The sequence below is a fragment of the Camarhynchus parvulus genome, chromosome 2 (genome assembly GCF_901933205.1).
Source record: "Camarhynchus parvulus chromosome 2, STF_HiC, whole genome shotgun sequence".
Lineage (NCBI taxonomy): Eukaryota > Metazoa > Chordata > Aves > Passeriformes > Thraupidae > Camarhynchus > Camarhynchus parvulus.
In genome coordinates, this window is record NC_044572.1 from 126,792,457 (window position 1) to 126,805,040 (window position 12,584).

A 12,584-nucleotide genomic window follows, 5' to 3' on the forward strand; every position below is an offset into this window, starting at 1 on the left:
TGTCCTTTCTTTACACATGACACTGTACTTCATAGAATCTCAGGACCGTCTTGGTGAGAAAGATGTGTACGATGTCCAACTCTTAACGCAGCACTGCCAAGTCCAGCACCAAATCATGTCTCTAAGAAACATATTTACTGTTTTTTAAATACTTTCAGGGAGGTATTCTTGTAGACATTCTGTTCACAAAAATGTAAAATGAGTCATGTAACAGCAGTGACATTAAGAGTCAAGGACAGATGCAGTTCCATTACCAGTTTTTGATCAGTTTGAGTAATTTTAAGCACCATTAAAATATTAGCTTTTATAGGCTATATTTTGTCAATATCAACCGAATGTTCCAGTGTTGGTGCCTGCACCAGACAGAAAATCATCTCACTATGCAACAATTTGTAGTTCTCAATCTGAGGCGCTGATTTGACCCCAAACACGAAGTCTGACTTTTTACTGTAACAAAAATGTTTCACTTTCTGAGGAGCAATTTCACAATGATGAGGACACACAAGCACCGCAACTTAGAAAATCGTGAGCCTTTCTAGTGTTTTTGAGCTTCATGAGAAAAACTAGCACACACAGCACACTGTGTATTTTGCACAGAAACGAACAGGTTAAATAATTTGTTTTTCCTTAATGTGATAAACTGCGTACAACCCCTAACGGATCCCTTCTCACCTCCCTGTGAAACAGGATCTACCTCTAGTTGAACTAAACCTATGGCTTTTTCCTAGCGCAGACTTGTCCACGGGAGTCCTTTACCGGGACATTAGGGCAGCAGCGAGTATCCCGCAGAGATCAGCGGACAGAAGCGCTCACAGCCCCTGAACAAACCAAGGGCCACCTTTCCCTTCCAGGAGCCGAACGTAGGACACCGAACCTGGGACACGGAGGCCCCGACACCGAGCCCCGGCGCGGAGGCCGGGCCGCTCCGGCCCCTCACGCCGCGGCGGAGGCGGCGCCGGGCGGGGCGGCGCTAGCGGAAGCGCGGCGAGCTCCCGCCTCTCGCCGGGGTCGGGGGTCAGCCGCGCCCGCCGGCTGCGGGCGCCCATGGAGGGCTCGGAGGACGAGGAGCCGGCGTCCGAGGGGCCGCTGCAGCAGCTGCTGAAGCGGCATCGCAAGGAGAAGCGGGAGCTCCAGGGTGAGGGGCGCTATGCCCGGCGCAGGGCGGGCAGGGAGCAGGCTGGGGAGCGGCGGCGGGAACACGCGGGGCCGGCTGGGCTCGGTGTCCCCTCTCCGCCTTCCCTCGCAGGAAGCCCCGCTCGGCAGCGCGGGTAGCTCGGAGGGGCGGGAGGGACGGCGGCGGCTGTGAAGAAGGAGGGAGCAGCCTTGGCAGTGCCCTCGCAGGGGGACGAGGACGGCGGGAGAGAATTGTGCGTGCGGGCAGCGGTGCGGCAGCCGGGCTGCACGGCCGGGAGCAGCGCTGGGCGTGAGGGCGGCCTGCGGAGCTCGCCTTGCCCTGGCCTCGGGAGCCGTGACTTAATGCTGGGCCATTGGCGTGATGTTCGCGGTTTGGTACTTTGATTTCAAGTTGAAAAAGGTGTGGTTGTTTAAGGCATTTTAGATTGAAAAGCCTCCATAGGGGCTCTTCCTGCCCAGCCTGTTATGTTTCTTCATTCCAAGTGCAGTTGACCTGAACTGAATTTTCATGTCCTGTCCATCCATAATGAATGATCTTACCGTGCTTCAATATAAACTTGTAACACTTTGCGTCATTTGACCTACCCTATTACTATATTCCTATAATTAAAGAGGTCTGATAGATGGATTCTGTTGAGTTTCATAGTTAAAACATTTTTGTTAAGCCATTCTCATTGCTAGTATATTGATACGGCCTTTTCTTTGTTTGGTTTTTTTTTGGTATGTAATGAAATAGGCCCATCTGCAACCTCTTATCAGAGGGTTAAAGAAGAAAGGAGTCAGTTTGCGTACTGTCACTAAATCTATAGGAATTTACTGTTTTGAGAGGCCCGTTCCTCCCTCAGGTTTGGTTGAAATTGAAGAGGCGTAGGAATCAAGCATTTGTCATGGGTGGCTGGGGTGCGTGGCACCTTCACTGGGAGCGGCTGAGGAGCAGAGGGATTTTACACCTAGAGAAGGTGATAATGGCAGCTCTCCACTACCAAATGGTGGGAGGGGGTATATGCAAGGCAGAGTCCCTTTCTTCCCATTTGGGAGAGGCAGATGACTTGTAGGTAGGTACATGTTTGCCTACTAGTAACATACATTCCTGATATGTGCATTGATAACTGTTTACCAGAGAGCAAAGCTGTTAGGAGAATTAACACAAGGTGTATCTCAACCTCCGAAAATCCAGCACCTCTGGTTGATGGTACTTGTCTCCACAATCCCCTCCTCCCTTTTCACCACCCATACTCTCTCCTGTGTATTTGTGTGTGCCTTTTACATTCTGGATTCCTTTCTCCTCTATTATGTTAATTTTAATGAACAAAGCTGCTTTTCTGTCATACTCAGCTTACTCATCTGTGGGGCTGAATGCTTGACATAAATCTTTCAGTATGAGCCTCTTCCTGCCTCCCTTTGAAAAGTTTCATTATCATTGCCATCATCTTCAGCTCAATTGGGTCAGTCAAGGATGAAGGACAGGAAAATGTACAGGTGATGAATAGCAAGCAGGGTGTTAAATAATTGCTGCTGTAACTCTGAAACAGTGAATACAGAAGTGATGGAGGTAGGGGGAGTGTTCATTTAGGAACACATGAGAAGAGAAAACTATGGGGGAATGTGGTTCTAGTTTCTACTGTGTAATGGGTGGAGCCAGACTCATCAAAGTATAGAGGATGGACTAGAGACACAGGCTGAAGGGCGACAAGAAAAATCTTCCTGGCAAGAATAAGGGAAAATATTTTCATAGCAAGAATCATTAAATATTGGGAAAAAAGTTTCTCAGAAGAGTTGGAGAATGCCCATCCCTGGAGACTGCCCAGTCACCTGAATTAATTTCAGGTGCATCTGAATTAGTATAACCTGATGGAGCTTTGAATTCAGCCCCACTTTGAGCAGGAGGGAGAACTAGGTAGCCACTCGACACCTTTTTTAACCAAACTATTCTGTGATTTTAGAAATGAAGCATTGACTTACAGCCTAGAAATACTTAGGGGCTTTAATCAAGTTAGGATTTTTTTTGTTTTCAATACCCATTTTACTTTTAGAAACTTGGTGTTAAGGATGGGTAAACTCAGTTTTTAATTTTAGTCTGCTGCTTGTGTGATTAAAAAATTATGCATCTTTCCTGTGAGATTTGATATTTTGATACCCACATAATCTTTCTCAAGGCAACAGGCCAAAGTCTGTTGCATTGATGAAGTTCATATGTATTTTTATTAGTAACCTGGCATAAGTTTTTCTCTTCTTCCGAGAAAGAAAGAAAAGAAAAGCCTGTTTGCTTCTTTTAAAAAAATATAGCTATTTGGAAAATATGAGGATTAGAGCTGGCAGTCTCCCAGCTAAACTATTATGCTGATTTGTTGATGTTTGTAAATTAGTTTTTCTGTATGACTTGCAATCATTTTCTGCAATGATCATCGAGTATATATTAAGAAATAATGTTTTATTACACTGCTTCTCTAATAGCAAAAATTCAAGGCATGAAAAATGCTGTTCCCAAGAACGATAAGAAGAGACGAAAACAGCTGGCAGATGAAGTTGCCAAACTAGAGGCAGAACTTGAACAGAAGCACAAGGAGGAATTGAAGCAGCTTAAGGAAGCTTCACCTGAACAGAATAAGGTAGGTGCCCTAACTTCAGCTGAAGTTGTACAGGTACAATTTGTGTTAGGGCTTTTTTAACTTTCAAAAATTATGGTGAAATAATGCTTCAAAGCAGTTATCCTCTTTTTCACAGTATTAGTAACTCTTTTCAACTTAGGAACACTTTAGCTATTACTGTAAATGGGCCATGCTAGAGGGGGCATGTAACAGTGAGGGATTTTTGTTGTTGAGCTCTTTTGTGAGAGTGGCTTGGTTGCTTAAAGAATCACTGTAAAAGATATTTCAGAACAGGTTTAATTAAATTTGCAAAAGCATGACAGAATCCAATGGCAAGATTTACTCTGGTACTGAATCCATGGATGAGGCATACAAGGAAAATCATTATGCAAATGCCAAGCTGTAACAGAAATTAAATGTAGAGTAGGGGGAAAGGTGCACCACCACAAGTAGTATTTTGCGTTGCTTTTAAGGCTACATGGGTAAGTCAGTTATGTTAGAGAATTATGTTTTTAAGGTACTGTTTTATTGCCCCTCTGGTTATCTTATGTAGGCTACTCAAGTATTGAAACCTTCAGCAGGTGTTTGACTCATCCAGTGTGTTTTGTCTTGCAATTTTGTCAACAGTGTGACTGATCTTTTTGTATAGCTCATACATTTACTGAGTTAGGTTTGTCATTTTCTTGAGAAGTTTCAACTCTGTCTTTTTCAACTCCTGGTTATGCTTTGATATAGAGGATGGACCCTTTTGCTGTAATTTTCACAGAACTTGCTAATGGCTGTTTGGATACCTCGTAGGCTGGCACGGTGAGGAAAGCTTTTCCTTTCAGCCAGTAAGCAGTGTTTACCACTATGTTAGAGAACATACAACTTAAATTTGAGATGCACATAACTCTGTTGGGACTGCAGAAAAGTAACAAAATGCAAGACAGTAGTTTGGGATGTGAAATATTTTGATGGCTTATATGCCATGGATCTTTGTGGTTAAACTTCATAAAAATACCTTGGAAGAAAACTTAAAATTGTTTCAGAAGATGCATATCTTTGTTATTCTTTATACTAATAAGAACATTTAACTTTTTTTTTTCCTTTTAGACAGATTCCATAGCTGATGGGGTTGCAAATATAGAGCTTGAAGGAGTAGAGCAGCAGATTCAGCATCATCGAATATCAAAAGCACAGAAGAGGCGGGTATGACTTCATGTTAAACATTTTGCAAATATTGATTATTTTCAGCTAAACTTAATTGTAATAGCCAAAGGTAAACATTTTTACTGGGGACATTACCTGAGTAATTCTGTATTGATGCTGTACCTACTGGATGCCTTGAGAATCTGTTAAACTGCTGCCTAGAGATATGTAAGGATTTTATATAATTTTATAATTTTCTACCCTCAGCCGTGAGCTGGGTATCAGGATAGGTCAGAAAATGGGAGCCATAAGAAAAGAAATTATGTAAAGCAAATTATTTTAAAAAGACTTTCGCTAAAAATATTATTTAAGAAGTAAAGTAATTGAATTAAAATAGTATGTGGAAATTATGCAACTAGTGGTACTTTACACATTTAACGAAAGAACATCAATACTGCAGAAATTCTGTAAAATATCAAGTTGTTAAGAAACACTACCCAGTGTCCTGTTCTGTTGGGCTTAGATCTGGTTAAACATCACATGTTGTGATGGATTAACCTTGTCATTGTACCTGCCTGAATATTGGGTCATGGCCAGGGGAACACTGCTTTATTACATATTTCATCCCCTGTTACATGATCACTACAAACATGTTAAAAGGATGTTCATAATTCATGGCACCATGTCTAGGCAAACCAGGAACTCTGGTCTAGTTTGCCCATATTCTTATTGCCTAAACCAGTCTGGTCTTGATTTGTGGTGAATTGTAAGCATGAAAATGGAAAGATCATTCTTCATACTGCTTCCTTGTTTATTTGCTTATTTATTTTGATTCTTGTTCCCATGTTAACATCAGCATGAACTAATGAAACATTCTAGGAAAGTAATTTTCTAACTAATATTCTCTAGGTGCATTCTTATCCATCCTTTAGGTTAGGAGCAGTCTTTTATGATGTAGAGTACCTGTCCTGAGGGAGTTTCAGTTTCATGGCACGAGCTCCATTATGCAGTTGTATACTTAACTGGTAGATCTCACACTTCTTATGAAAGAGCAATATTTTCTGATGTTTAATTAAGAGTTCCCATACTTGAGTGTTGAAATAGTTGATCCTGAAGAAAGCACTATGATTAATAGACTTTATATAAGTCTTGTAAAGTGTTATTTTGCATGTTGATTTAATTAAGATTTCTCTTGTCATGTAATTTCGGGTGTGGTTAACTGTGGAGGCAGTTAGGATATATTGGTCGCTTGGCATTTGCTGAAGTTTGGGTTTAGGAGGTCTCCAAGATCAGTCTGAATCAGGTGGTACTGATTCAGACAAATATTTTATAGATAGGAATGTACTGAGAAAGCATTGGAAGAGCTAGAAGCAAGCACTAAGCCAAGAACCGTATGGGCATATTCTAAATTTTAACATTTGATGTAATTTTTGTGTGTTTTTAATCTAAGGAGAAAAAAGCTGCTTTGGAGAAAGAAAGAGAAGAAAGAATAGCTGAAGCTGAGATACAAAATTTAACTGGTGCTAGACATCTTGAAAGTCAGAAACTTGCCTGCCTATTGGCAGCAAGGCATTTAGAGATTAAACAAATCCCTTCAGATGGCCACTGCATGTACAGAGCTATTGAAGATCAGCTCAAGGATCACCAAAATTCCTGGACTGTTGCAACTCTGAGGAACCAAACAGCAAAGTATATGCAAAGTCACTGTGATGACTTCTTGCCTTTTCTTACAAACCCTAATACTGGAGACATGTATAGCAGAGGTAAGATTTTAAAAACAGTTATAACTTTCTGATAAATCTCAGTCTCAGTTACAGCTTAATTAGGACTTTTATGGTTTTTGTAACTTTGTTACTTTATTGTGTTCCATGGAACACAGAATTATGATCTGCTATGAAACTTGGTACACCTGGATCTCTAATTAAATATATATTTTTAAATTAATCTAGGAAATATTATTCCCTAAATTGGAAAAAAAACCAGAACGAAACAGAACTTGCTGGTTACTAGATGATGTGAACTCATTCTGGGATGTGATTTTGTTATCATAAACAGCTTGTCTAGCAGGTTGGAATGGTTTTCTTGTCAAGTTTTATATTGGTATTTTCAATGTACGCAGGAAAGCTGTTAAAATGGGTGTGAAATTCAATGAAATCTATTTTATAATAGTCTGAATAGATGCATTTTCTTATTTTGTCTTGTTTTTTTCACTGCAAAGTAGATTGGGACCATTTTTTACAAATAGACTAAATTAAAAAATATAAAGAGCCTTAGTGTGAAGTAACAGTGTAGGCTGAGTAAAACCGGAGTTATGTACCTCTTATTTGAGCAATATATGATTTATTCTTTATGCCTTGAACACCACAAAAATGACTGCATGAATTTCATTAACTTAATGCTACATTTGTTTAATAGGCATTGCTGTGGATTTCATGTGGTCACTGGGTGCTGTCTTTCCCATGTTGACAGCGATTAATGTCACAGGTTAAATATGTCCCAGGAGAATACTGAATAAAATTCTGCACAGCAACAAGGAATTGTGCTTATCTGTTATAAAGGAAATGAATGAAAAGTCATTCTGAGCAGTCTTCAGAAAATCTGAAGATTCTTTTTTCTTAAAATCTGTAAGGTTCAAAAGCTTGAGGGTTTGTAATTTACAAACTTTAAACTTGGTATCTGTAGAACATGATCTGAAAAGATTAGCTATTTACAGAGGAACTATTAAGAATAAATAATTCAGAGGTTTAAAACAAGGCAGCTAATCTGGAAATTTAAATAAACCCTAGCCAGCTGTTTACCTACATGCAGTTGCAAGATTTTTAAAACATACCTGACATCTGGCTAATTTAAGAACTAGATATACTACTTGCTGTCACATTCTTTTCTAAAGTTTCTAAACATCCTCTGAAACTTAACATGAAGGAAACTGTATGCAATTTCATGTGTGTTGTTACCTGTTGTTCACTGAATAAAAAAATTAAAGTATTAGCTGAACTTCTTTTTATACTCTTTTTTATCCCTCTCTTCAGTCTGAAATTTTCTTTTCAAAACAGAATGAGTCTGGGTTTTTTTTATTAACAACTGTTTTTCTCTGCTTTTCTTCAGTGTATTTTCCTTTATAATGTGTTTGTACTTTTCTGCCTCTAGTTTGCACAATCAGTGTTTTTCCTCAGTTGCTTGTTCTTAACCAAGACAAATACTAAATGTTGTCTTTTCCTGCAGAGGAATTTGAGAAATACTGTGACGATATAGCAAATACAGCTGCATGGGGAGGTCAGCTGGAAGTAAGTATTGTATTAATAATTTTTATTTGTGAAATTCTGAAGTGGGTGAATACACCTTAAAAAAGGGCTTCTTTAGAAAGAATACCTGAAGGCATAAGGAAACATAGTCATAAATAGCTTATTAAGAACTTTATCTTGTGGTTGTAGGTTGTTTTCCCACCATCTTTCTGATGGTGCTCCACTGTTCTGATGTATTTGACGACATGCAAGTTAGTGAATTTATGTGGTATAAATATCATTAGAAAGACTGACACAATGAGTGGGGTGTATTGTTAGGTTGCTGTCATGTAAATAAGAACTCAAGCTTCAAAAAATATGTATTGATTTTAGTTTGTCTTATTTTTTATGAGAGAAGAGTTAGCAAATTAATGAAGCTAGCCCAATGTTGTATCCTCTAAACAATGATTAAGGCAATTGTTTTCAATTAAAGTTTTGAAAGTTAAAATATTTTTGGTTATTTTAATAAAGCATAATTTCTGAAAGTATTTCTAATGTTATGCTTGAACTGTCTGCTAAAATTAAATGCCTAGTCTTCCTGTCTCCTACCTACATTGTCTTTAATCCTGTTACTAAATTTTTTTTTGCCTTAAAGCTAAGGGCTTTGTCACACATTTTACAAACACCTATTGAAGTAGTGCAGATGGATTCTCCTCCCATTGTTGTTGGTGAAGAATATTCAGGCAAACCAATAACGCTTGTGTAAGTATCCAATTTTATCACTTAAATTTAGTGCACTTATTTCTCTAACAGAGGGCTCAGCTTTGATTCTCATCTGCTCTTTTATTTTCTGTTACACGTCTGATGTTGAAACACTGCTTGAGTAATGGTTGTGCAGGTCAGAAATTGTTTGTGATTGACACACTTACTTTGGAGAAATTGTAATTAAACAGTGTCTGATGTGTATCTGTCACTGATTTAGAGAATGCTGCAAGGTCATTTTACCCGGTAAATACTTGCAAAATTATAATGGCATTGATAGAAGATGAAGAAAACCTTTTTCCTTCTTCAGGGTATTTGTCAAACTGCCTGGAAGTCACCAGAATTAAAAATTGTCTTTATTAATACTCTTCTGTGTAATGATCCTATATATTTTGTTGCTAAAACTTGGCTTTATTTCAGTTGTCTTCCAGTGCTGTTACTGTTTGGCATGATGTATACTTTCTGTTAAACTGAACACTATTTCTGTAACTTTTTTTTTAGGTATATGAGGCATGCCTATGGATTAGGAGAACATTACAATTCTGTGAAAGTTCTAACAGACACTGCTACAGAGAACAGCAGCTAGCATACAGAAGTTGTACATTCACATGGATAACAGTTGCATCGTGATGTGTTGGGCTCCAGGAAATTCCCAGTAAGACTGGAAAGTAAACGGCATGGATTAGAAATTTAAAAAAAAAACAAACGAACAAAATACAAGACCCTGCAAGTTTTGACTATAAATCAGACAGGGCTCTTGATTTATAACAAAACCAAACCAAAACCATACAACAATATTTTGAACTTATTGGTATTAATTATGTTTAGAAGATCTTCTGTAAAATGGTGGCTGTGTAGATCAGGTTTTTTCAATAGCGCTTCCTCCCAATACTGCAGAGAAAATATCAAGTAGCAGAAATTCGTTTTGGTTAATCTGCATTTCTGCTGAAAATTTAAGGTTACCTGAAGGTCCCTGTTCCATTATTTCTGTCATGATAATGGAAGAGTTCAGGCATTTGAAAGAACTGATTGTATTTTTGCTTATGGAATATTATCTGTAGTGTTTCTGTAGTCCTATTAGGATCTAATTTCAACAGTGTAGTATTGATTCCCTTCTTTATTTGGGCAGAGAAGATGAGGAGGTAAATCCAGCAGCAGAATATCTTGGCTTGGCTGAAGGAATTGCACAATCTTTTTAAACACTTTCATGTAAGATTTTTACCAAGGGTCTATGTAGGGGCTTTTTTTTGAGTTGACAGTAGGAATTCAACTCTTGTGCATTGTTACTGCACTGTACATTATACTGTCAGTGCAAGTTAACTGCACTGTTCATTCTCCATAATCTTTCAGTTGTGCATTTCGGTGAATCCGAAATCTTACAGAGCTCCTCAGTGTCCCCACTTGAAGCAGTGAAACTCATCTAAACTTATAATTTCTGGATCTGCTGATCTAAGCACTTTGTCATCTGAAGTGTGATATTTTATAATGCTTAAAACAGCTGGTTGCACACAAACTGTAGAAATAATCACCTTGGGTTTTATCAGTAACTAAAGGTGATCTGGAAAATAATTAAGTTTATTTTAATTGCTTGTTATGATGCACAGAGACTTAAAAGGTTTTAATATGGTTTGACTTTTTACATTAGAAATATAGATTGTTGTCTGTAAATGTGACTTCAAAATGAGGAACATACTGAAACCAAAATTTTAATGAAAATGTTTTTTAACAAGTGATTTTGTTAATTTTTAAAAAGACTTAGTCAATAATAGTATTGTCTGTATTTTACTGCTGCTGAGTTGGTTTGGAGAAAAGTGGTTCATGAAAAGATTAAACATCTTTGCCCTGGTTTGAAGATTATGACCTAACAGTTTGTATCTTGTAGTCCTTCAATAAAGCTAGCCTGCAGACTTACATTCCTGGAACTTAGAAAAATCTGCTCTTACTTAAGAGGGAGGTAAATGATCACTTTATGGGTCAGATTATGTCTGGATTAAAGCACTTTGAGAGAGAGGGGGTAAAAAAATACCAGATAATTACAGCAGGAGTTTTTGGACAAGCAGTTCTTTAGGCTGATGCCTGCAGGAAAACAAAGTATTAACCAGATCAGGAGTTTTTACATTCTTATTTATCTGTTATAGTATAACAAATATAGCTGGTTTATATACCAAACCAGCTGGCTTACTGTAAAATTGGTTTACTACCTTGATTGTATAAAATGATGGTTTTAATTTCAAACAAAAAATAGGATACAACAGCATGGAAAAAATGTTTCTATTCATAATGCCATAACAAATTTCACTAAAAATAATAAAAAAGTACTCTTCTCTGCTTAGAATTGATATAAAATGTACATGCTGCATTTTATAGATACACAGTTCTTTGGTTTATTTGGGTTTCAGTCTTGTTTGATTAACTCAGAGAGAAAAGATGCCAGAATTGGGGAACACCTGTACCAAGAGTTTGTCATGTTGAAGATGTTTACAGTTTGTATAAAGTTAAATAATTTAATATAGTGAGTGAAAGATCCTTGCTTATGCTGTATGGGACTTGCCAAAAAGTAATAAATTGGTTTATTTGTGGCAAATATTTTGGGGTCAGTTTTATTTTATACTCAAATGTTCACTTATTTCCTAGCATGAGTAAGCTTACCTGGTTAAGTTTTAGGATCCTGTTGTAATATGAATTCTAAAGCAACTGATTGTATTCAGGCAGACAGTGCTTCACTCCATGTGAAATGAAGTTGTTTCTGAACTGAACTGATCCTTTGCATTCTAGCAGTTAAACTTGGGCTCTTCTGAAAAACTGTATTTGAACATCCTGTTGAACTTCGGGGGTCTTCTCACAATTCAGCTTAACTTTTATCAGATTACGTTTTTCTCTGCAGAGTAACACTACTTCAAGTGTGTTTCAGTAGCTTTCCTTGCTTTTATCTGTAATTCAGTTTCTTCAGCTGCTATTTCTTTTAAGGAAAAGGGTATTTTTTGGGTATTTTTCTGCAAGATTAATTAAGATTAGTTGCCAGCAGGAATACTCACATGAATAGGATGGAAGCTGTCTAGTGGTCTGAAGTAAATTGTGTACAATATTCTGAAAGGGAAGAACGTATTTGTTGTGGAGAACAGTGGTTACGTGTGGCTTTTAGTGCTTGTCCTTGTCCCCTTCACTTACCCTGCACCAGTCTCTGCTCTCCTGTCCAGTTGTGTGGGCTGCAGGCAGCCCCAGAAAGAGGGTTGGAGGTGGGTGGCAGCCAGAAGGAGTGCAGACCTGTCATAATTTATTTAAGAAGTAAATTCATTCATCTAATAATTTACTATTTAGATAGTAAATTAGTTCAAGGATTTTTTTAAAGAAAGAAATTACATAAAATGCAATGAAGCAGTGATGTCCCTTGTGCACTTTTGTATAGTTCTCATAACTTGTGTTTATGCATATTAAAATATTGCACAAAGCTAAAATGTAACTTTTTTATATGGAGGGTGGCAGAGCAGTGGGACAGGCTGCCCAGAGAGGTTGTGGAGTCTCCCTCTCTGGAGACATTCAAAACCCACCTGGTTGCTCTGTAACCTGCTCTGGGTGACCCTGCCTTGGCAGGGTGGTTGGACTGGATGATCTTCAGGAGTCCCTTCCAACCCTTGTAATTCTGTGATTCTGTGAGACAGCGAGGAGGGAATTTGTTCCACAACCACTTGCTTTGAGGCAAAATTGTCAGTAGGAACACTTTTTGCCTCTTCTTCGTGCTCTGTTCTTT

At 38.3% G+C, this 12,584-nt stretch overlaps 1 protein-coding gene across 1 annotated transcript; it reads left to right on the forward strand.

Moving 5' to 3' along the window:
* Positions 1–961: 961 nt before the first annotated feature.
* OTUD6B (OTU deubiquitinase 6B) lies at positions 962–11,420 on the forward strand. Its single transcript, XM_030943630.1, has 7 exons — positions 962–1,135; positions 3,589–3,743; positions 4,818–4,913; positions 6,304–6,616; positions 8,076–8,137; positions 8,730–8,836; positions 9,338–11,420. Exons 1-7 carry the CDS (start codon positions 1,045–1,047, stop codon positions 9,420–9,422), a joined length of 909 nt encoding a protein of 302 aa, XP_030799490.1. The 5' UTR covers positions 962–1,044; the 3' UTR covers positions 9,423–11,420.
* The last annotated feature ends 1,164 nt before the right edge of the window (positions 11,421–12,584 follow it).

Coding starts and splice junctions, on each gene's coding strand:
- OTUD6B (XM_030943630.1), top strand. CDS start 1,045: ATGGAGGGCTCGGAGGACGAGGAGCCGGCGTCCGAGGGGCCGCTGCAG. Junction 6,617..8,075: donor TGGAGACATGTATAGCAGAG/GTAAGATTTTAA, acceptor CTTTTCCTGCAG/AGGAATTTGAGAAATACTGT. Junction 8,138..8,729: donor CATGGGGAGGTCAGCTGGAA/GTAAGTATTGTA, acceptor TTTGCCTTAAAG/CTAAGGGCTTTGTCACACAT.